The 26501-nt window shown below is 36.7% G+C and overlaps 1 protein-coding gene across 1 annotated transcript; it reads left to right on the top strand.

Annotated features, from left to right (window-relative positions):
• The first annotated feature begins 1590 nt into the window (after positions 1-1590).
• On the top strand, positions 1591-26094 carry LOC142235232 (uncharacterized). Its single transcript, XM_075306496.1, has 7 exons — positions 1591-1981; positions 13219-13351; positions 13461-13655; positions 21301-21492; positions 21563-21701; positions 25699-25903; positions 25964-26094. The coding sequence occupies exons 1-7, from the start codon at positions 1649-1651 to the stop codon at positions 25997-25999; spliced, it is 1233 nt and encodes a 410-aa protein (XP_075162611.1). The 5' UTR covers positions 1591-1648; the 3' UTR covers positions 26000-26094.
• Positions 26095-26501: the final 407 nt, after the last annotated feature.

Below are 26501 nucleotides of genomic sequence, written 5' to 3'. Positions count from 1 at the left end.
TTACAAGAAGGTAGTGACTCCAAATCGCGATGATAAACAAAATACGACGGCCAAAGCGCGATCCCGGAGGCTGTACACGACGATGCTGACGAAGTTTGACTGCGTGGTAATGGACGACGAAACCTACGTCAAAGCCGACTACAAGCAGCTTCCGGGACAGGAGTTTTATAAGGCAAAAGGAAGGGGAAAGGTAGCAGATATTTTCAAGCACATAAAACTGTCAAAGTTCGCAAAGAAATATCTGGTTTGGCAAGCCATCTGTACCTGTGGCTTGAAAAGCAGCATTTTCATAGCTTCCGGGACTGTCAACCAAGAAATTTACGTGAAAGAGTGTTTGTATAAACGGCTGCTGCCTTTCCGGAAGAAACACGGTTGTTCCGTACTGTTTTGGCCGGATTTGGCATCTTGCCATTACGGTAAAAAGCGAAAAAGCGAAAGTCTAACTGAATATTTTTCCTGCATTTTATACTAATTGAACTTGAAAAAGAAATTTAATTTGATTTTTTAAATAAACGATTTCACCGATTTACACGCGTTTTCCCTTGACCAAATTTTGACCGTATTACCCTTTATAATTTGGGGTGCAAAGTTCAAAGAACATCACCTGTACACAAATTACTTTTCCAGACAATCTGCCGTGCTCTTGCAGACTAACTAACGAGCCCTCAGATTGAAAAGTCCCTCCATTTGTGGATTAACAAACCCGGGGAATATCCACGTTGGCGGATAGGAAGAATATGATCCAGAGATAAAACAACGCTCCAATGAGATAATCCGGTCTGCCACTATATATACGAGAGAATTAGTGGAGGGACCTGCTAGGACCCGATATCTCTTCCTTGTGCTCGACATGGGCAGCTTTCGATGGTTATGGTATCGGCGGCGCTTGACCGTGGGGTCAAAATAAATGCCGAATATTATAGGGAAAATGTCCTGAAGACAGTATTGAAGTTCTGGCCAAACAAACATTTCGGGCGCAGACCATAGACTTTCCAACAGGACAGCACCATCATCTCACCTGGCATTCGCCAATTAAGAGTGGCTTAAAAACGAAGTTTCTCGCTTCATTTTTACCGCACAGTGGTCACCAAAAGCTCCGGATCAGAATCCGTCTGACTTTGTGCCTGTGGCATTTTGGAGTCGTGCCAACCTGACTGAGAATGGGTCAAAATACCGCAGAAACTCTTTCGTGCAGAATGTGATGGCTTTCGAAGGGAATTCTTTCGGTATTTTCATGCAGATCAAACTCATTCGGGTTTAATCGGGAGCTATATGACCAACAATTCAATGTGTTACAAGATGTAAGACAAATCTAACTAGTATACATCTCGTCTTAACATATAGTCAATGATGACGTGATGAGGGCAACATCCCTCACGGACTATTTCCTACCGCAACTACGTCTATTGCTATGAATCAATAAAAATTAAAGATTAGCAAAGCCTTATATTTCTGGTTGTTCTCAATGTAGATACCTTGTCATTACTGTATTGTGGTCATTGGGGTTTTACAACATTTAACAATAGATCCACATGAAAATTGCCAACAAGAGATGCGTTCAATGACATATGTAAAGATCTGAGACTTTTTCTTCGTAATGTCGCGGGAGTGTAATCTTGCAATATAACAGCACAGACGTTTCATCAAAATGTCTCGAGGTATTGCTCTCATAGTTCTACTGCAGACCGGATTTTATGTGAATGGAGTCACTTCATCTATTCCCAAAAATTGCCAACGAGATGAAACATCCTGTATTAAATTGTGCTGTAAATCCCCGGCCTTTTATCGAGTAAATACGGAAATATGTCAACTAACATTGAAATATCTGAACTATACACAAGAATTTCAAATGCATGGATTTAATGGCAATTATCGATATTTGAGTTTTTGGATAAGAATTTGGCATGATATTGGTGTGCCGTGTTTGAATTCGGAGGATATTGAATATACACGAGAAAAAAGCAATTTAAAAACATCTCAGGTAAATATTTTGTGACATAAAGTCGATTTCTTATTTCTTAATCTACGCTGAAACATGTAAGGAAAGTCTAAAGTCGGGCGTGGCCGACTATATTATACGCTGCACCATTTTGTAGATCTAAATTTTCGATATCACATCCGTCAAATGTGTTGGGAGCTATATATAAAGGTTTGTCCCAAATACTTACATTTAAATATCACTCGATCTGGACAGAATTTGATAGACTTCTACAATAGACTCAAAATTTAAGTCGGCTAATGCACTAGGGTGGAACACAATGTTAGTAAAAACAAGTAAGGAAAGTCTAAAGTCGGGCGGGACCGACTATATTATACCCTGCACCACTTTGTAGATCTAAATTTTCGATACCATATCACATCCGTCAAATGTGTTGGCGGCTATATATAAAGGTTTGTCCCAAATACATACATCTAAATATCACTCGATCTGGACAGAATTTGACAGACTTCTACAAAATCTATAGACTCAAAATTTAAGTCGGCTAATCCACTAGGGTGGAACACAATGTTAGTACAAAAATATGGGAAACATTTAAATCTGAAGCAATTTCAAGGAAACTTCGCAAAAGTTTATTTATGATTTATCGCTCGATATATATGTATTAGAATTTAGGAAAATTAGAGTCATTTTTACAACTTTTCGACTAAGCAGTGGCGATTTTACAAGGAAAATGTTGGTATTTTGACCATTTTTGTCGAAATCAGAAAAATATATATATGGGAGCTATATCTAAATCTGAACCGATTTCAACCAAATTTCGCACGTATAGCTACAATGCTAATTCTACTCCCTGTGCAAAATTTCAACTAAATCGGAGTTACAAATTGGCCTCTGTGCTCATATGAGTGTAAATCGGGCGAAAGCCTATATATGGGAGCTATATCTAAATCCGAACCGATTTCAATCAAATTTGGCATGCATAGCTACACTGCTAATTCTACTCCCTGTGCAAAATTTCAACTAAATCGGAGTTACAAATTGGCCTCTGTGGTCATATGAGTGTAAATCGGGCGATATATCTAAATCTGAAACGATTTCAACCAAATTTGGCACGCATACACTGTTAGAAAAATATGTTTTTCATATGTGCCGATATAAACAAAATGTGTTTCGGGCACAATTTTAAAACACAATATATTTAAGTGCAAACATGTAATGTTCCTAAACTAACACTAAAGGTTTGGGACATCTATGTTAATATGTTAGAATATATTATGTTTGGGGCATGAATGTTTCATAAAAAATAATATGTGTGAATGCAAACATATATAAATTTACACATTTCGACTAAACATACATATGTTGTGATATTTTATTAAAAAAAAAAATTACACAGTAAAATGTATAAAAACAAAGTTTTGTTCCTCTCTATTAATAAGTAGTCCACGAGGAGTTGACCGACACATTCAAATATAAAAGCGGGCATTAAGTTCGAGTTTTGCAGCTAAAGGCATTTTAGAGCGATGGCGTTAAATGCTAGTAAAAAACTGTTCACGCCTAAATAAATTTATGTTTATATTACAAAATTATTTATGTATGTTTATAATCGACTCCACGTTCTTCTTTTGTAAGAGTTTTTGAATTCCTTCTAAATTTTAAAGTTTTGTACCAAAAACAGTTTTTTGTTACAAAATTGCTATTTTTGCAATAAAAAAATAATATTTTATCCAAAAATCATTCAATTTCGTTTATATCAAGCACTGTTACTGACTATAAATCTTTAATAATCCACATTTCGAAGTTTCATTATAAAAATTTAATATAGTATAAATATAAATGTGTAAATTAAAAAAAAAAGTGTTCGGTCGGAGCAGGGATTGAACCCACGACCCTTTGCATGCAAAGCAGACATGCTAACCACTGCTCCACGTGTTTCTGTTAAATAATGTTATGTTTGCATGGGCTCGTGGGCGCTGCAAACTATGCTATATAAATGTAAATTATAACGATAATTATCTACTGGTGACTATAACAGCTACGTAGTCCTGTGAATAGTGTGTTGGCTTACAAACTGTATGGTCCTCGGTTCGATTCTCCGTGCAGGCGAAAGGTAAAATTTAAAAAATTTATAAAAGTGAATAATTTCTTCAACATTATTTGTATTACAGAAAAGGGTGCCAAGAACTAAAATATTTCGTGGAAGTGAAAATTACGAGTATGTTAGGCAATGAGCACAATTGTCTTTGGGAAAAATTCTTCCAAGCATATAATATTTTTGGGCTCAAAATGCTTCCAAACATATAATATGTTCACATAAAACAAACATATTAATGTTTCGGCATTATCCAATAATATATGTGCTTCCTGCAAAATATGTTTGGAACATATGTTAAAGAAGCGATTTTTTTTGAGGGTGTAGCTACAATGCTAATTCTACTCCCTGTGCAAAATTTCAACTAAATCGGAGCAAAAAATTGGCCACTGTGGTAATATGAGTGTAAATCGGGCGAACGATATGTATGGGAGCTATATCTAAATCTGAACTGATTTCAATAAAATTTGGCACACTTGACTTTAGTACTAATTGTTCTTCTTGTGCAAAATTTTAAGCAAATTAGGGTAAAACTCTGGCTTCTGGGGCCATATAAGTCCATATCGGACGAAATATATAAATGGGAGCTATATCTAAATCTGAACCGATTTCTTCCAAAATCAATAGGGTTCTATTCTGAGCCAAAACACATACATGTGCCCAATTTGAAGTCGATTGGACTAAAACTGCGACCTAGACTTTGAGTACAAAAGTGTGTTCACGGACACGGACAGACAGGCTATATCGACTCAGGAGCCCACCCTGAGCATTTTTGCCAAAGACACCATGTGTCTATCTCGTCTCCTTCTGGGTGTTGCAAACATATGCACTAACTTATAATACCCTGTTCCACAGTGTGGCGCAGGGTATAAAAACGAAGTTCGTAATTTATAACAAGTTTTGAACTGCAGTTTAGGTAATCACACTTACGCATAGTTTTGTTTGTTTGTTATAGCCTCCACCATAGGATGGTGGGTAAATTAACTTTGTCATTCCGTTTGTAACACATCGAAATATTGGTCGAAGACCCCATAAAGTATATATATATTCTGGGTCGTGGTGAAATTCTGAGTCGATCTAGCTATGTCCGTCCGTCTGTGGAAATCACGCTAACTTCCGAACGAAACAAACTATCGACTTAAAACTTGACAGAAGTAGTTGTTATTGATGTAGGTCGGATGGTATTGCAAATGGACCATATTGGACCTATACGTATAGCCCCCATATAAACCGATTGCCAGATTAGACCTCTTGGAGGAGCAAATTTCATCCGATCCGGTGGAAATTTGGTACGTGGTATTAGTATAGGGTCTCTAACAACCATGGAAAAATTGGTTCATATTGGTCCATAATTATATATAGCCCCCATATAAACCGATACCCAGATTTGACCTCCGGAGCCTCTTAGAGGATCAAAATTGGTACATGGTGTTAGTATATGGTGTTAGTATATGAAATCTGGTACATGGTGTTAGTATATGATCTCTAACAACCAAGCCAGAATTGACCCATATCGGTCCATAATTATATATAATTATATATAGCCCTTATATATAGCCATAATTATATATAGCCCTTATATAAACCGATCCCCAGCTTTGACCTTCGGAGCCTCTTGGAGGAGTAAAATATGTTACATCCAATCCGGTTGAAATTTGGCACGTGTTGTTAGTATAAGGTCTCTAACAACCATGCAAAAATTTATCCATATCGGTCCATAATTATATAGAGTTCCCATATAGTCGGATCCCCAGATTAGATCTCCGCAGCCTCTTTTAGGAGCAAATTTCATCCGATCCGGTTGAAATTTGGTACGTGGTGTAAGTATATAGTCTCTAACAAATATGAAAAAATTAGTCCATATCGGTCCATAGTTATATATAGCCCGCATATGGGAGCCACCGTGGTGAAATGGTTAGCATGCCCGCCTTGCATACACAAGGTCGTGGGTTCGATTCCTGCTACGACCGAACACCAAAAAGTTTTTCAGCGGTGGATTATCCCACCTCAGTAATGCTGGTGACATTTCTGAGGGTTTCAAAGCTTCTCTAAGTGGTTTCACTGCAATGTGGAACGCCTTTCGGACTCGGCTATAAAAAGGAGGTCCCTTGTCATTGAGCTTAACATGGAATCGGGCAGCACTCAGTGATAAGAGACCCAGCAAAAAAAGGGTCGCCAAAAAAGTAATGAAAATGTTCTTTTTGGATCCGGAAGTGGTGCAAAATTGACGCAGAAGCGATGAATTTAACATGGGCTTGTCATAGGACGGAAGTCCTCCATTTCTACAGCCGTTGCACTGAATTTGCATCACTTCTGTAGATGTGATCCGAATTCAATCTTTTGGATGTAAATTAAAAAAAATTCTGTGATATTTTGTCAAATAAAGAATTTTTATAATTTTTAATGGATTTTAACGCTTGTCGTCTTTTGTTTGCATGCAGGTCAAGTTCGAAGATGGGCTATATCGGTTCAGGGTTTGATATAGCCCCCATATAGATCGATTTCCTAATTTTACTTCTTGGGCTTCTACAATCCGCAGTTTTTATCCAATTTAACTGAAATTAGAAATCTAGAGGTATTTTCGGACCATAAAGAGGTGTGCCAAAAATTGTGAGTATCGGCCCATGTTTTGGTATAGAAATCGTAGTGTTTATTCAATTTGCCTGAAATTGGAAATATAGAGGTATTTTAGGACCATAAAGAGGTGTGCCAAAAATTGTGAATATCGGTTGGTATAGCCCCCATATAGACCGATCTCCCGATTTTACTTCTTGGGCTTCTAGAATCCGAGGTTTGTATCCAATTTGCCTGAAATTGGAAATCTATAGGTATTTTCGGACCATAAATAGGTGTGCCGAAAACTGTGAGTATCGGTTCATGTTTTGGTATAGTCCCTATATAGACCGATCTCTCGATTTTATTTCTTGGGCTTCTAGAATCCGCAGTTTTTATTCAATTTACCTAAAATTGGAAATCTAGAGGTATTTTAGAACCATAGAGAGGTGTACCAAAAATGGTTAGCATCGGTCCATGTTTTCGTATGGTCCCCATATAAACCGACCTCCCGATTTTGGGGTCTTGGGCTTATAGAAACCGTAGCTTTTATCCGATTTGCCTGAAATTGTAAATATTCTGGTATTTTAGGCTCACAAAAACGGGTATCGGATTTAGTTTTTATCGGTCCATTTGGTAAGGCCTCCATATAGACCGATTTCACTTCTTGGAGGTATAAAAAGCGCACTGATCATGAAAATTGCTTAAAACTCAACGTAAAATTTCCAGATTTTACTTCTCGGGTGAGAATCTACAGATTTAAGATTTCAAATCAAGACGTTATTTTATAATTTTCTTGCCTACTTACAAGAGATGTTAATGATTCCTCTAAAACTCAAACAAAAATGGTTTTTATAAATCCAGAATCTGATATAGTCTTCATAGGTAACATCTTTAAATTTATATTCGGGAAGTGTACTGGTTGAACGGCTCTGCTTGATCTGTCATCAAACCCCCCCCCCCCCTGAAATTTCAAAGGAAGCCCTAATATTTCATTCATGGTTAGGTTAGGTTAGGTGGCAGCCCGATGTATCAGGCTCATTTAGACTATTCAGTCCATTGTGATACCACATTGGTGAACTTCATTCATGGTGGTGGGTATTTAAGATTCGGTCCGGCCGAACTTACTGCTGTATATACCTGTTATACCCTGCGCCACACTGCGGAACAGGGTATTATAAGTTAGTGCATATGTGGGTGGGTTCCTGAGTCGATATAGCCATGTCCGTCTGTCCGTGAACACATTTTTGTAATCAAAGTCTAGGTCGCAGTTTTAGTCCAATCGACTTCAAATTTGGCACAAGTATGTGTTTTGGCTCAGAATAGAACCCTATTGATTTTGGAAGAAATCGGTTCAGATTTAGATATAGCTCCCATATATATATTTCGCCCGATATGGACTTATATGGCCTCAGAAGTCCGAGTTTTACCCTAATTTGCTTAAAATTTTGCACAAGAAGAACCATTAGTACTATAGTCAAGTGTGCCAAATTTTATTGAAATCGGTTCAGATTTAGATATAGCTCCCATATATATATTTCGCCCGATATGGACCAACACGGTCCCAGAAGCCAGAGTTTTACCCCAATTTGGTTGAAATTTTGCACAGGTAATAGAATTAGCATTGTAGCTATGCGTGCCAAATTTGGTTAAAATCGGTTCAGATTAAGATATAGCTCCAATATATAGCTTTCGGCCGATTTACACTCATGTGACCACAGAGGCCAATTTTTTACTCCGATTTAATTGAAATTTTGCACAGGGAGTAGAATTAGCATTGTAGCAATGCGTGTCAAATTTGGTTGAAATCGGTTCAGCTTTAGATATAGCTCCCATATATAGTTTTCGCCCGATTTACACTCATATGACCACAGAGGCCTATTTTTTGCTCCGATTTAGTTGAAATTTTGCCCAAGGAGTAGAATTAGCATTGTAGCTATGCGTGCCAAATTTGTTTGAAATCGGTTCAGCTTTAGATATAACTCCCATATATAGCTTTCGCCCGATTTACACTCATATGACAACAGAGCCCAATTTTTAACTCCGATTTAGTTGAAATTTTGCACAGTGAGTAGAATTGGCAGGCAGGTCAAGTTCGAAGATGAGCTATATCGGTCCAGGTTTTGATATAGTCCCCATATAAAGCGACCTCCCGATTTGGAGTCTTGGGCTTATAGAAATCGTAGTTTTTATTCAATTTGCCTGAAATTTTAAATCTAGAGGTATTTTATGACCATAAAGAGGTGTGCCAAAATGGTGAGTATCGGTACATGTTTTGGTATGGTCCCCATATAAAACGACCTCCCGATTTGGGGTCTTGGGCTTATAGAAACCGTAGTTTTTATTCAATTTACCTGAAATTGGAAATCTAGAGGTATTTTAGGACAATAAAGAGGTGTGCCGAAAATTGTGAGTATCGGTCCATGTTTTGGTATGGTCCCCATTTAAACGAACTCCCGATTTGGGGTCTTGGGCTTATAGAAACCGTAGTTTTTATCCAATTTGTCTGAAATTGGAAATCTAGAGGTATTTTAGGACAATAAAGAGGTGTGCCGAAAATGGTGAGTATCGGTCCATAGTTTGGTATAGCTCCCGTATAGACCGATTTCCCGATTTTACTTCTTGGGCTTCTAGAATCCGAAGTTTTTATCCTATCTGAGAGGATACAAGCGAGAACTGAGAAAGGCTCAGCATAACTCTTGGAATGCTTACTGCAGCAGTATTGAGAATACGTCCGAGGCTTCCAGACTACGGAAGGTTCTAGCATCCACCAACTCCGCTCCAGGTTTCATTAAAACATCGGAGGGCAATTGGACAACGTCCAGTGAGGAGACGCTGGAGGTACTATTGGACACACATTTTCCTGGAAATCAGACGGTTGAACCATGTACTGGCGGTGCCACAGTTGCTCAGCGGTCGTTTCCTGTCGAGGAAATTGTATCGGAAACTAGAATAAGATGGGCGCTAAATAGCTTTGGACCATTCAAATCCCCTGGACCTGATGGAATTACTCCGGCGGAGTTACAAGTTGTAACTGACAAAATTATCCCCTGGTTGTCGGTGATATATAAAGGATGTATCAACTTATCATATATCCCAGGAAAGTGGAGGGAAACAAAAGTCGTTTTCATACCTAAAGCGGGAAAAGCCTCTCACTCGAGGGCGAAGGATTTCCGACCAATCAGCTTATCCTCATTCCTACTTAAGACTCTGGAGAGGATGATAGATATTTATCTTAGAACTAGCATCGATTCAAGTTTGTTTTCGAAACGACAGCATGCATACTCGAAGGGCAGGTCTACTGAGACCGCACTACATGAACTAGTCAGCTTTATTGAAAGCTCACTATCTGTCAAAGAATACACAATCGTGGCGTTTCTAGACATCGAAGGGGCGTTCAATAATGTCCATCCGAGCTCGATATTAAATGGACTGACAACTCTGAATGTTGATCCATGTATACTCAGGCTGTTAGACGAACTGCTAATGAAGAGACGTATTTCAGCCACACTAGGACAAGCAAACATACAAAAGTATGTGAACAGAGGCACTCCTCAAGGAGGAGTTCTATCACCTCTTCTTTGGAATGTTGCTATAAACGACCTTCTGGTTTCCCTAGAAAAAGAAAGGATACAAGTGGTGGCATACGCAGATGATGTGGCGATAGCAGTCAGGGGAAAATTCCCATCAACAATTAGAGATATTATACAGAGAGCCCTCCGGATGACTGAGAAATGGGCGAAAGATAATGGTCTTGGGGTAAATCCTGCAAAGACAGAAATAGTCATGTACTGCAAAGATCGCAAAACTCCCACGGTTAGGCCCATTTCCTTAGGGGGTATTGAAATTCCCTTTAGGGAGTGTGCAAAATACCTTGGCGTTATTTTGGACAGGAAGCTGAACTTTAAGCTTAATATTGAAGAAAGGGCGAGGAAAGCAACGGTAGCTTTATACTCGTGCAAAAAGGCAATAGGGAAAAAGTGGGGACTAAAACCAAAAATTGTACATTGGCTATACACGGCAGTGGTTAGACCTATAATGCTATATGGTGTTGTAGTCTGGTGGCCGGCACTTCACCAGCCGACAAGTTTAGACAAAGTTCAGCGTATGGCGTGCTTGTGTATCTCAGGTGCATTCAGCAAGACAGGAACAAACTCCCTTAATGTCATACTGAATCTATTGCCTTTAGACATTTTGGCCAAACAGTCAGCTGCAACAACGGCTGTGCGGTTGCGCGAGCTATCGCTGTGGTCGGAAAAAAGTTACGGTCACAGTTCGGTCCTCAAAATAATGCCAGATGTGCCTAACGTAGTGGATTACACTTTGGCGAGCCCACTTTTCGACAAAAAGTTTGAGACTCTAATTCCCAACAGTGAGGCGTGGTGTACACGGACCCCGGGGAATAAAAGATATATAGATTTCTACACTGATGGCTCCAAATTGGATGGCCAAGTGGGTTTCGGAGTATATTCTAAAGATCTGGAACTTCGAATAGCGAAAAGATTACCTGATCACTGTAGTGTTTTTCAGGCTGAAATATTAGCAATAAGAGAGGTGGCGAATTGGCTGAGAAGTAATGTTCCAAAAAATGTGGGCATTAATATATACTCAGACAGTCAACCTGCAATAAAATCCTTGGACTCTGTGTTCCTCAACTCGAAAACGGCCATCGATTGCCGCAAATCTCTCAATGAGATGGCTGAGCAGTACAATATTCACCTAATATGGGTGCCTGGCCATAGGAACATACCGGGGAACTGCGAAGCGGATGAGTTGGCAAGGCTAGGGACTACCTTACATATTCCAGGGGAACTAGAATTTGTTGGTATGCCCCTAGCTACCTGCAAGCTCATGCTGCGTGAGAAGGCTGTTATGATGGCAAATGTTCGATGGGAGAATTGCAAGGGTTGTAACGACACCAAGCAAATATGGCCCCATTTCAACTTAAACCGCACACTAGATATGCTAATGTTCTCGAGACGTCAGATATCACTCCTGATATCTGCTATAACGGGTCGCTGCCTGATAGGAGATTTTGCAAAAACTATTGGCGCGAAGTATAATGACTATTGTATGAGCTGTCATGATGCGGAGGAAAAAGAATCAATTAAACACCTCTTGTGTGAGTGTCCTGCATTTTGTGTAAAGCGCAAGCAACTTTTAGGAGCATATAGCTTCAGATTACTGGCGGATCTGGAAAACGTTAACTTAAGCAGTCTGCTAATATTTTTGGAACAATCTGGTTGGTTCAACAAACAAAAATAATCAAGAAGGTTCAGCGGTTAAAACTAGAAGTGCCCATATGTAATAGGTACTTTTAGTTAATGTGGTATCACAATGGACTGAATAGTCTAAGTGAGCCTGAATCTTAATCGGGCTGCCACTTTAACCTAACCTAACCTAACCTAACCTAACCTATTTGCCTGAAATTGGAAATCTAGAGGTATTTTCGGGTCATAAAGAGGTGTGCCGAAAATGGTGAGTATCGGTCCATATTTTGGTATAGCCCCCATATAGACCGATTTCCCGATTTTACTTCTTGGGCTTCTAGAATCCGAAGTTTTTATCCTATTTGCCTGAAATTGGAAATCGATAGGTATTTTCGGGTCATAAAGAGGTGTGCCGAAAACGGTGAGTATCGGTCCATATTTAAGTATAGCCATCATAAGAACGATCTCCCGAGAAACCGTAGTTTTTATCTGATTTGCCTGAAATTGTAAATATTCTGGTATTTTAGGCTCACAAAAACGTGTATCGGGTTAAGTTTTTATCGGTCCATTTGGTAATGTCTCCATATAGATCGATTTCACTTCTTGAGGGTGTATAGGCGCACTGATCATGAAAATTGCTTGAAACTCAGTGTAAAATTTCCAGATTTTACTTCTACAGATTTAAGATTTCAAATCAAGACGTTATTTTATAATTTTCTTGCACTTTTACAAGAGATGTTAAAGATTCCCCTAAAACTCAAACAAAAATGGTTCTTATAAATCCAGAATCTGATATAGTTCTCTTAGGTGAAATCTTTAAATTTATCTTCGGGAAGTGTCCTCAAGTCCTCAAGCCCTCCTGAAATTTCAAATGAAACCCTAATATTTAGTTCATGGTGGTGGGTATTTAAGATTCGGCCCGGCCGAACTTAGTGCTGTATATACTTGTTTTTTACTAACATTGTGTTCCACCCTAGTGCATTAGCCGACTTAAACTTTGAGTCTAAAGATTTTGTAGAAGTCTATCAAATTCTATCCAGATCGAATGATATTTAAATGTATGTATTTGGGACAAACCTTTATATATAGCCCCCAACACATTTGACGGATGTGATATGGTATCGAAAAGTAAAAGAAAAGTAGTGCAGGGTATAATATAGTCGGCCCCTCCCGACTTTAGACTTTCCTTACTTGTTTTGGATTAATATATACCACGCATGGACTAACCCTTGCTATCGGCAAGTATTACCACAACCCAAGTAATTCGATTGTGGATTACAGTCTTTCGTAGAAGTTTCTACGCAATCCATGGTGGAGGGTAAATAAGATTCGGCCTGGTCGAACTTACAGCCGTATATACTTGTTTTTTTTGTGTTTTTATTTGTCTTTTAATTTTTCAAAATTCCCCCATTTCGTTGAAGCAACCATCAAATATTCCGGATTATTGCTTTGTACATCAATATAATACACAAAGTGATCATTATGATATGATACCTCTGCACTGCCCCTCTGAGTATTCTTGGTTTAAATATGCGAGGTATGCTATAATTACTGGTAAGTATAATGTAAAATGGCTAGTAATTAAAAAGTCGAAGTTTAGAAATTTAGAAAATAAATAAATACATAAAAATTTTATTTTAACAATTAACACAACATTTTCAAGCTTTGATATCGATGCTATTACTGATATTGCTGATATGCATTTACTGCAGTGTCGAGGAGCTTAGACGTAATATCCGTTTAAGAATATTCATGTGGTATCTCTCGTCCTTATTTATGGCTCATGCTTCGTTGATCATTTTCGCCAATCTTGTATGGATTTATTTTGATCGTTCCCAAGCGGGAGTGATTTTTTTAGGTAAGTAATCGATATTCAGGGGGAAAAATGCTCCCATACATAATTGATTCAATTATTTTACTACTAAAAATAACACTACACACAAAAAATTTTTTTTTGATTCAATCACGAAATTAATTGGTCCAATTTATTTTTTTAATTGAAATGTCTTCAATCACAGAAATGATAGTATCAATTAAAAAATTAATTGAAGGTCAATTAGAAGGTTAATTGATCCAATTAAAAACTTAATTGATACTATTAATCTTTGTGATTGATTTTTGTTTCAATTAAAAAATTTGTTGAATCAATTAAATAAATAGACTATTGTTTAAAACTCAATTAAAATTTTAATTGGCAAAATTTTCGTGAAATTTTTTTCTGTGTAGTTTACACTCAAAATGTACCCTTGATGAAAATCAACTTTTCTTATGTATTTTGAGCTGCTGAATTCGGAAAAAAAATGTTTGTCATTTTTCAGTCGTTTTTCTTCTAGTTGGTCTTATTACTTACGTTAGAGTATCGTCTATACGACCATGAAAAGAAAAAAATTTTTTAATGGTTTATACTTTTCTGGCGGAAAAGGTCCATTGTAAAATGCGTTTTTTTGAAAATTTTGCATTGATATTTTTTGAAGCACTTTACTTATCACAGATCCAACGTTATAATCGGACATTCCTAACACGAGATATATTGTGTTTAGTGAAAAAAGAGCGAAAATTTAAAAATAACGGTATATCTCATAAACTGTTCCATAAAAAAATTTTTTAAAATTTTTTTCCGGATTCAGCAGCTCAAAATACATAAGACAAGTTGACTTGAATTTTTTTTGTAAACTAGTGTAATTATGAATGTTGCAATAAGTGATGCAATATGACTGGTAAAGGTGGGTACTATGTTAGATTTTTTCATCAAAAATTCCATGTTAAAAGTTCAAATACAATTATGAAATATGTACTCATTGTACATTGTTATCAAATTTTTAAAGCATTGATTGCGTACAAATTTATCTTTTAAAATTAATTGATTCAAAAACGTTAACCTGGGAAAAGGTTTCTTTTCGGCTAGAAAACCGAACATAGTACCAGCCTTAACACTGAAGACAGACGACTCGAACATCTATTGATAAACACACAAAATTATTATTATTTTTATAGCCTCCACCATAGGATGGAGGGTATATTAACTTTGTCATTCCGTTTGTAACACATATTTGCTCTAAGACCCCATAAAGTCGTGGTGAAATTCTGACTCGATCTGAGCATGTCCGTCCGTCCGTCCGTCTGTGAAAATCACGCTAACTTCCGAACGAAACAAGCTATCGACTTGAAAATTGGCACAAGTAGTTGTTATTGATGTAGGTCGGATGGTATTGCAAATGGGCCATATCGGTCCACTTTTACGTATAGCCCCCATATAAACGGACCACCAAATTTGGCTTGCGGGGACTCTAAGAGAAGCAAATTTCATCCGATCCGGCTGAAATTTGGTACATGGTGTCATCATATGATTTTTAAAAACCATGCAAAAATTGGTCCACATCGGTCCATAATTATATATAGCTCCCATATTAACCGATCCCCCGATTTGGCTTGCGGAGCCTCTAAGAGAAGCAAATTTCATCCGATCCGGTTGAAATTTGGTACATGGTGTTAGTATATGGTCTCAAACACCCATGCAAAAATTAGTCGAAATCGGTCCATAATTATATATAGCCCCCATATAAACCGATCCCCAGATTTGACCTCCGGTGCCTTTTGGAGAAGCAAAATTCATCCGATTGGGTTGAAATTTGGTACGTGATGTTAGTATATGGTATCCAAAAACCATGCAAAAATTGGTCCACAGCGGTCCATAAATATATATAGCCCCCATATAAACCGATCCCGCGATTTCGCTTGCGGAGCCACTAAGAGAAGCAAATTTCATCCGATCCGGCTGAAATTTGGTACATGGTGTTATTATATGGTCTCTAACAACCATGCGAAAATTGGTCCACATTGGTTCATAATTATATATAGCCCCCATATAAACCGATCCCCCGATTTGGCTTGCGGAGCCTGTAAGGGAAGCAAATTTCATCCGATCCGGCTGAAATTTGGTACATGGTGTTAGTATATGGTATCTAATAACCATGCAAAAGTTGGTCCACATCGGTCCATAATTATATATAGCCCCCATAAAAACCGATCACCAGATTTGAACTCCGGAGCCTCTTGGAAGACCAAAATTCATCTGATTTAATTGATATTTGGTACGTGGTGTTAATATATGGCCTCAAACACCCATGCACAAATTGGTCGAAATCGGTCCATAATTATATATAGCCCCCATATAAACAGATCCCCCGATTTGGCTTGCGGAGCCTCTAAGAGAAGCAAATTTCATCCGATCCGGCTGAAATTTTGTACATGGTGTTAGTATATGGTCTCTAACAACCACGCAAAAATTGGTCCATATCGGTCCATAATTATATATAGCCCCCATATAAACCGATCCCCCGATTTCGCTTGCGGAGCCTCTAAGAGAAGCAAATTTCATCCGATCCGGCTGAAATTTTGTACATGGCGTTAGTATATGGTCTCTAACAACCACGCAAAAATTGGTCCATATCGGTCCATAATTATATATAGCCCCCATATAAACCGATCCCCCGATTTCGCTTGCGGAGCCTCTAAGAGAAGCAAATTTCATCCGATCCAGCTGAAATTTGGTACATGGTGTTAGTATATGGTATCTAACAACCATGCAAAAATTGGTCCACATCGGTCCATAATTATATATAGCCCCCATATAAACTGATCCCCCGATTTCGCTTACGGAGCCTCTAAGGGAAGCAAATTTCATCTGATCCGGCTGAAATTTGGTACATGGTGTTAGTATATGGTCTCTAACAACCATGCAAAAAATTGGTCCACATTGGTCCATAATTATATATAGCCCCCATATAAACCGATCCCCCGATTTGGCTTGCGGAGCCTCTAAGAGAAGCAAATTTCATCCGATTCGGCTGAAATTTGGTACATGGTGTTAGTATATGGTCTCTAACAACCATGCAAAAATTGGTCCACATCGGTTCATAATTATATATAGCCCCCATATAAACTGATCCCCCGATTTCGCTTACGGAGCCTCTAAGGGAAGCAAATTTCATCTGATCCGGCTGAAATTTGGTACATGGTGTTAGTATATGGTCTCTAACAACCATGCAAAAATTGGTCCACATCGGTTCATATTTATATATAGCCTCCATATAAACCGATCCTTCGATTTGACCTCCGGAGCCCTTTGGAAGAGCAAAATTCATCCGATTCGGTTGAAATTTGGTACGTGATATTAGTTTATGGTATCCAAAACCCATGCAGGAATTGGTTCATATCAGTCCATAGTTATATATAGCCCCCATATAAACCGATCCCCAGATTTGGCTTGTGGAGTTTCTAAGAGAAGCAAATTTCATCCGATCCGGCTGAAATTTGGTACATGGTGTTAGTATATGGTCTCTAACAACCATGCAAAAATTGGTTCATATCAGTCGATAATTATATATAGCCCCCATATAAACCGATCCCCACATTTGACCTTCGGTGCCTTTTGGAGAAGCAAAATTCATCCGATCTGGTTGAAATTTGGTACGTGGTGGTAATATATGATATTTAACAACCATGTCAAAAGTGGTCCATATCAGTCCATAATCATATATAGGCCCCATATAAACCGATCCCGAGATTTGGTTTTGGAGCCTCTTGGAGGAGTAAATTTCATCCGAGTCAGTTGAAATTTGGTACATTGTGCTAGTATATGGCCGTTAACAACCATGCCTTACTAAGTCCATATCGGTCTTTAGTTATATATAGCCCTTAGATAAATCGATCCTCAATCACAAAAAATTTGTCCATATCAAATTCATAATTGTATATAGCCCCCATATAAGCAACCTTTGGAAGTTTAAGATCACAGAATAAAATTTCAGGAAAATTTTACTAATTAAAATCTTAATTTTTTTTTACTATATATAAATATTTCCTTTATTCAGAAATTCATATAAATGAATATGGTTTAGTCTACATAAAATATTAAATTGCCTCAGCGCCGAAATGACTTTATAGAGGCTATTTGGCAACTAATTTAATTTATATCTACGTTAAAAATCACAAATTGATTAATAATTTCATATTTATGTTAAAAGTATTTCCACGTTGTTCAGCAAGAATGTCTTCAGATTAATCTTAAAAGTTGATAAACATTGATCACTTTTTAAATGAGGTGGTAAAAGGTTATACTCTGTAGGTCCCGCAAAACTAATTCGCTGCTTAGTCAATTCTAGTCTACATCGAACTGCAGCTAGGTCCATCGACTGCCTAGTGTCTCTTTGGGTATATTCAATATTTCTTCGGAAATCAATGGTTCGAAATCCTAACATACTTATAGATTTGCGAACAGAGGTAAGTAGTTTTTGGAGATAAAGACCTCTAATTGGAAGCACTTTCTCTCCATATACTTGGTATAAACGCCTTGTCGAATATCTGAGAGGTAAATTAAAAACTATTTTCAATGCTTTATTTTGATAAGATTGTAGACCTTTCAGAGCCAATCTTGATTTCCAGGCATAAACCATAGGGATATACGTTAAATGAGAATGTACTAAAGATTGATATAACAGCATTTTCACGTTGACACTTAATTTATTCTTAAATTTATACAATATTCCAATTCCCGATGAAACCTTCGCCTTCAAACTTTCAATGTGATTCTCCCAGCTTAAGTTTTGACTAAAGTTCATCCCAAGGTATTTAACACAATTTGTTTCCTCTATAACGCTCCCTCCTATGTTTACAGACATTTTTGACTCATTCTGTGAAATGTATGGCCTAAATCGAACAAATTTTGTCTTCTTAGCGTTTAAAACCAATTTATTGACACGCAAAAACTCAGAAAGAATAGATGCGTCGTACTCTATTTGTGTCTGCAAAACCTTTGGGTGATTGTAATTATAAAGTAAGCATATATCGTCCGCAAACATGAATAACTTCCCTCTAAAACCGACATTCTTGATGTCATCTATATATATTTTGAATAATAAAGGCCCAAGAACGCTTCCTTGAGGAACCCCACACAATACCGGGCACTTAGTACTCTTCGCCTCTCCTACCTGTACATATTGTTCCCTACCTTGATGATATTCCCGAAACAAACCAACTGTGGATGGTGAAAAACCTATACATCTTAATTTCCTTATTAATATTTCGTGGTCCACTAAATCGAACGCTTTCGTGAGATCGAAAAACACCCCGGCGACACCCTTATAACCTGCGTCCAATCCTCTACATATACACTCTACTACGCTTGCAACAGCCTCATCTGTTCCCGTATTTCTCTTAAATCCATACTGACGGTCAAAAAGTAGTTTGTTAACCTCAAGGTATTCAGAGAGTTGCTCGAATAAAACCCTTTCAATTAATTTGTCAACAGTTGGCAAAACAGAAACAGGCCTAAAATTTTCAATTTTGTTGTTACCAGTCTCTTTTGGAATCGGAACAATTTTGTGTAATTTCAAACCATTGGGATAATGACATTCCCGAATCATTTTATTAAATATCACAGTGAGCATATTTGCGACCTTATCCTTCCTTGTAGCCAACATTTTCGGTGTAATCCTATCAAATCCTGGGGCTTTATTTGATTTCATATCATCCAGTGCCTCTCTAAATGTATCGTTAGAAACACAATCTAATGTGAAGAGAGTGTCCGCAGGTGAAAGGGAATTAAACATATTGATATCATCATTACTAAAACTCGGTATGCTATCTCTCGTATTCTGAATTATTTTATGAAAATAGTTGTTAAATTTACTAGCTTTATCCTCATCAGAAGTCAAGAGCACATTATTCTCATCAAGTATATCAATAGTCTGACATTTCTTATTCCCGATTTGCTCATTCAGAAAAGCCCACACCTTTCTCCGATCCCCATTAAAGCTGTTAATTTTCCGCTCATAGAAATTATCCATTAATCTCCTACCGCATACTTTAATTACCTTGCTTACTCGTTTCAGACATTCGTGTAAATCTCTGTTATTCTTATTCTTCCTTCTTAGAGACAATAGATTACGTTTATACGCAATTAGAGATTTCAACGATTCTGTCATCCATGGGTTAATTTTCTGTCTGATATTAACGTTTTCCCTTGAGATGGTACAACATTGTCGTTCTGCTACGGAAAGCATATTCATAAAACTCGTGCATAAATCAGATGCATTTGCCGTAATATCAATACTATCTAAATTACTATCAATAAAGTTACCGAATTGCCGATAGTCAAACTTATATGTCTTCCAGATCCTTGTCGCAATATCATGAAATGCAATATCCAGGACACAAAAAATTATATTGTGATCTGTAAAATTGTTCTGAATGGAATAAACCGAAATCATATCTCTAAGATTACTGAAAACACAGTCTATACAAGATTTTCCCTCTACCCTGGTTATCAGATCATGACATGAATTCATACTGAATTCAGAATATTTGTTTATCAAACGTCTACTATTCCTAGTAACTTTCAACAAATCTATGTTAAAATCTCCGACATATATAGTGGGGCTATTTCCTGTAATTGTAAGTAAATTGTTCAATTCATCTAAAAATTTTGGTATTACACATTTTTGCGACCTATATAATGAAACTAATTTCAGTGACACGTTATTATATCGCACATCTGGAAGGGAAATTATTATCGAATCTAAGAAATTCTCACTTTTATTAAAAATAACTTCAAATTTAATATCATTTCTAACGTATAAAGTCGTACCACCATGAGCATCACCTCTGATACAATTCACTGAATTATATCCAGGAATTTCATATAAACGAATACATGAATTATCAAACCACGTCTCTTGCACGGAAATGATAGATGGAAGAACAGAAAATTTAGACATTTCATATTTAAATGCATTAAATTTACGAATCGAGGAAATACTTCGAACATTAACAGATGCTATATAAAAATATTTTATAAACTGATCTCTAAAGAAAGTATTAAAAGAGTTTAAATTATTGAAATACATATTATTCATCTCTAAAAGAAAAAAAGGTTTATGTTAAACTGTTATTTAATCGCAATGTATTAACAAAATTCATATTTGGTTGGTATGCTCATCATCATCATTAAAGTCATCGTCATCATCATCATTATCATAATCAGAATTATTCGGCAATTCATATACATGACTTCTACGGGATACACCACAAGCGGTTTTTTGTAGAATTTCATCAACGTGAGTTTTAAAAAATATTCAATTAAAAATTTAATTGAATCAACAACTTTTTTAATTGAAATAAAAATCAATCACACAAATTAATAGTATCAATTAATTTTTTAATTGGATCAATTAATTTTTTAATTGACTGCCAATTAATTTTTTAATTGATACTATCATTTCTGTGATTGAAGACATTTCAATCAATTAATTGGCTCAATTAATTTCGTGATTGAATCAGAAAAAAATTTTTTGTGTGATACCACAACCCAAGTAATTCGATTGTGGATGACAGCCTTTCGTAGAAATTTCTACGCAATCCATGGTGGAGGGTACATAAGATTCGGCCTGGCCGAACTTACGGCCGTATTTACTTGTTTGTTTTTTTTTTTATTTTTAATTCAGGATGTTTTGCTGAATATACATATTTTGCTATATTTCTTTGTATCAATGTCATATGCTTTGAAGTTTGGATCAATTTTAAAAATTTATGTACTGACAATAGCCAAAGATCTGAGAGCATTCGTTATAGGATATACGCTGTTTATGTTTGGAGTTTACCATTCGTTGTTTACATTTTGGATGCTCTAGCCAATGGTAGCTATTAATATTGTTATTAAAATTTGGGCAATTATTTGAGAATTACTAAATTAATTTTCTTTTCTAGATATTACATGGAGTATACGGTTCATATCCTTGGTGTTTATCATAAATTTTGTGACATTTTCTACATTGGCATGCCATATTGTTAAGATCCGTTTGGAGGTAGCTGCTGTAAGGACAGAGGGACATGTTCTGAGAAGAACGTAAGTCTTAATATTAATTGATCTAATTATATTGTAATTATATACATACGAGGGCGGTTCGGAAACTTCTTAGCCTATTAAAGGAAGAGAATAGTTAGTTTTTCAAAAATATTTTTATTTTTCAATATAATCTCCTTAAACTTCAATACACTTAGTCCAACGCTTTTCTAGCAATTCTATCCCTTGATTAAAATAGTTTTCCTCAAGGTCTTCAAAATAGTGGTTTACAACTGTAATTGCATCTTAATTTGAGGTAAAACGCTTGCCACCGAGGATTTTTATACCCTCCACCATAGGATGGGGGTATATTAACTGTGTCATTCCGTTTGTAACACATCGAAATATTGCTCTAAGACCCCATAAAGTATATATATTCTGGGTCGTGGTGAAATTCTGACTCGATCTGAACTTGTCCGTCCGTCCGTCCGTCTGTTGAAATCACGCTAACTTCCGAACGAAACAAGCTATCGACTTGAAACTTGGCACAAGTAGTTGTTATTGATGTAGGTCGGATGGTATTGCAAATGGGCCACATCAGTCCACTTTTACGTATAGCCCCCATATAAACGGACCCCCAAATTTGGCTTGCGATTGCTCTAAGAGAAGCAAATTTCATCCGATCCGGCTGAAATTTGGTACATGGTGTTAGTATATGTTCTCTAACAACCATGCAAAAATTGGTCCATATCGGTCCATAATTATATATAGCCCCCATATAAACTGATCCCCAAATTTGGCTTGCGATTGCTCTAAGAGAAGCAAATTTCATCCGATCCGGCTGAAATTTGGTACATGGTGTTAGTATATGGTCTCTAACAACCATGCAAAAATTGGTCCATAAAGGTCCACTTTTACGTATGGCCCCCACAATGTTGTTGTAGAAAATGTTGTCAAAATTTTATTTTGTCACAATTTTATTTGTATAGAAACTTTAAACTTAATTATATAAGTATTTAATATGTACCACGTATAGACTTTGTGGTATATATTACGGTGTTAGGAAGTTTTAAGATACCTTGCGATCGGCAATTGATACCGCAACCCAAGTAATTTGATTGTGGATAACAGTCTTCAGTAGAAGTTTCTACGCAATCCATGGTGGAGGGTACATAAGCTTCGGCCTGGCCGAACTTACGGCCGTATATACTTGTTTTTTTTTTTTTAGATTTGGGAATAAGTAAAATCCACTGTGAGCTAAATCAGGAGAATAAGGTGGGTGGTCAAGCAACTCGTACTTTAATTCGTTGATTTTAGCCATTGTTAAAACACTCTTGTGCCCTGTTGCGTTGTCTTGATGAAAACTTATTTTTTTTGTGTGGTAAGCCAGGACGTTTTTCTCGAATTTGTACATTTAATTGATCCAAAAGTTTGCAATAGTACTCTGAATTTATTGTTTTACCCTTTTGCAGATAGTCAATCAATAAAATACCTTTGAATTCCCAAAAATCCGTTGCCATAACCTTACCAGCCGGTTGAATTGTTTTTGCCTTCTTTGGGGCACTTCCTCCTTCAGTCCTCGCTTCAGTCCATTGTTTGGATTGTTCTTTTGTCTCTGGAGTATAGTTATGGATCCATGTCTCATCAACAGTTATGAAACGACGCTTAAAATCTATTTTATTTCGCTTAAAATCCATTTTATTTCGCTTAAAACGATCCAAACAAGCTTGAGAAATGTTCATTCTTATGCCTTTTTGATCGACTGTTAACAAATGCGGCACCCATCTTGCAGAAAGCTTTTTCATCTGTAGTTCTTCATGCAAAATTAAATTGACTCGATCATTTGAGATGCCCATGATATTAGCAATTTCACGCACCTTTATTTGTCGATCATTTAATACCATATCATGCACTTTGGCTACATTTTCTGTTGTTGTTGCTGTTTTTGGACGTCCATTACGTGGTTCATCTTCAATGCTTGTACGACCACGTTTAAATTCAGCAACCCAATTTTTTACTGCTGCATGTGAAGGAGCACTTTCACCAAACACATTCACCATATCATTATGAATTTCTTGTACCGATAAACCTTTTTTATGTAAATATTTAATGACAGCACACATTTCTAATTTTTTCATTGTAAAAAAATTGCGGATGCGTCTTTTTTGAACATCTGCTTCTATATGAAGGAGTTGCCAGATCGAAACAAAATTAAACACGTGTTCGGAGATGGAAGTTTCCAAAAAACTTAATATTTTCCGTTTATACCGAGCTTTTTGTGCTAGACTAAGAAGTTTCGGAACTGCCCTCGTAACAACTATAGGGTGAAACAAGTAAGGAAAGTCTAAAGTCGGGCGGGGCCAACTATATTATACCCTGCACCACTTTGTAGATCTAAATTTTCGATATCATATCACTTCCGTCAAATGTGTTGGGGGCTATATATAAAGGTTTGTCCCAAATACATACATTTAAATATCACTCGATTTGGACAGAATTTGATAGACTTTTACAAAATCTATAGACTCAAAATTTAAATTGGCTAATGCACTAGGGTGGAACACAATTTTATTAAAAAACCAGTAAGGAAAGTCTAAAGTCGGGCGGGGCCGACTATATTATACCCTGCACTACTTTGTAGATCTAAATTCTCGATACCATATCACATCCGTCAAATGTGATTGGTGCTATATATAAAGGTTTGTCCCAAATATATACATTTAAATATCACTCGATTTGGTCAGAATTTGATAGACTTTTACAAAATCTATAGACTCAAAATTTAAGTTGGCTAATGCACTAGGGTGAACACACTGTTCCACAGTGTGGCGCAGGGTATAAATATGGGAAACATTTAAATCTGAAGCAATTTTAAGGAAACTTCGCAAAAGTTTATTTATGATTTATCGCTCGATATATATGTATTAGAAGTTTAGGAAAATTAGAGTCATTTTTGCAACTTTTCGACTAAGCAGTGGCGATTTAACAAGGAAAATGTTGGTATTTTGGCCATTTGTGTCGAAATATCTAAATCTGAACCGATTTCAATCAAATTTGGCACACATGACTATATTAGTAATTGTACTCCTAATGCAAAATTTCAACCAAATTGGGCCAAAACTCTGGCTTCTGGGGCCATATAAGTCCATATCGGGCGAAAAATATATATGGAAGCTATATCTAAATCTGAACAGATTTCAATCAAATTTGGCACACATGACTATACTACCAATTGTACTCCTTGTGCAAAATTTCAAGCTAATCGGTATAAAACTCTGGCTTCTGGGTCCATATAAGTGCATATCGGGCGAAAGATATATATGGGAGATATATTTAAATCTGAATCGATTTCAACCAAATTTGGCACGCATAGCTACAATGCTAAATCTACTCCCTGTGCAAAATTTCAACCAAATTGGGGTAAAACCCTGGCTTCTGGGCCCGTATTAGTCCATATCGGGCGAAAGATATATATGGGAACTATATCTAAATCTGAACCGATTTCAATCAAATTTTGCACACTTGACTATACAAGTGTTATGTTTGTACAAAATTTCAAGCAAATCGGTATAAAACTCTGCCTGCTGGGTCCATATTAAATATACTTTTTCCATTAAAAATCATGAAAAAATTAAATATGATAGTAATTTGCAAAACCTTCTCAAAAGAACTTCCATGTCAAAAAAGCCAAACGGCATAGGTTTAAATCCCAGCGGGGATGATTTTTTTTTATTATTTTTTTACTTTTTTATTGGTTTTCTATTGTTTTTTTTTTGCGAAATCTAATTTCCAAAACATACATTTTCACTTAAAACAGTCTAATTCCATACTTGTCCAAAGGGATTGCATCGAAAGTGGAAAACAGTCGATAGGGGATGCCGGGAAGATATGTTTGTGGACTTGTCCAAAAGCACTGCATCGGAAGTGGAAAAAATTTAATGGGGGATTCCGGGGGATGCGCTTTAAAAGAAATGTTTTTGGAACAACTTCCATTTTTTTGCTGGGTTGCTATTTTATTTCCAAAAACAAAATATTATTTGTCATATTTTATATTTTGTAGTGCTAAAACTGTCTGCAGTCTATTTTTTATGATGGGCATGCCAAGAATTGTATTTTTTCTGGTCTATCGAACATTCAAAGAGATGCACTATGTGGTTCTTCTCTACACATTTCTGACCATCGAAGCTCCACTAATATTTAAACTATTTGTCTTAAAAGACGAAGTTTGGACTTTAATGAGAGGCAGACTATTTCCTTGTGTCCAGGTGAGTCTACAACGGTAATGGGTATAATTTAAGTGGTTAAATTCTAAATTTATTTTTCAGGTTCCCTTGCAACCACCTGAAGAGGAAGAGGCATAAAAGCTGTTGGAATATAATAATGTTGCCGATTATTTTTATTTATAAATATATTAAATTACACAGTAAAAAATTTCCTTAGTTAAACTAACGCTAAATTTAACTTATTTTTATTGGAAAAAAGTTATTTGTTAAAAGTACAAAAGGGCATTAAAATTTCCTGGTTTTAAAAACGCTTTGTGGAAATCTCAAAATGTGGAGTAAAATTTAGTTAAAATTTCGTGCGTGGTAGTTCATTCTTCCTATAAAACAGCTCATTTTTTTCGGTGTATAACCGTGTTTTTGGCCTTTTGTAAAGCGAAAATGTATTCCCAGTGGGTTAGATCTAATGGGGGGAACACACACAAAATGATTTAAAGAAACTCAGACGAGATAGACACATGGTGTCATTGGTAATGCCCGTCTGTCTGTGACCACATTTTTGTAATCAAAGTCCAGGTCGCAGTTTTGGTCCAATCAACTTCAAATTTAGCAGGAATATCTATATTGGGTCAGAATACTCGTA

This window comes from Haematobia irritans, chromosome 4 (genome assembly GCF_050003625.1).
Source record: "Haematobia irritans isolate KBUSLIRL chromosome 4, ASM5000362v1, whole genome shotgun sequence".
NCBI classification, from domain to species: Eukaryota; Metazoa; Arthropoda; class Insecta; order Diptera; family Muscidae; genus Haematobia; species Haematobia irritans.
The sequence above is the reverse complement of the archived record's forward strand: the minus strand, read 5'-3'. Positions and strand labels throughout refer to the sequence as shown.

Bases quoted from the DNA above. Each gene is read 5' to 3' on its own strand.
- LOC142235232 (XM_075306496.1), top strand. From the start codon at position 1,649: ATGTCTCGAGGTATTGCTCTCATAGTTCTACTGCAGACCGGATTTTAT. The intron at 21,493-21,562 runs GTAGCTATTAAT...TTTCTTTTCTAG, and splicing joins TTTGGATGCTCTAGCCAATG to ATATTACATGGAGTATACGG. The intron at 25,904-25,963 runs GTGAGTCTACAA...TTTATTTTTCAG, and splicing joins GACTATTTCCTTGTGTCCAG to GTTCCCTTGCAACCACCTGA.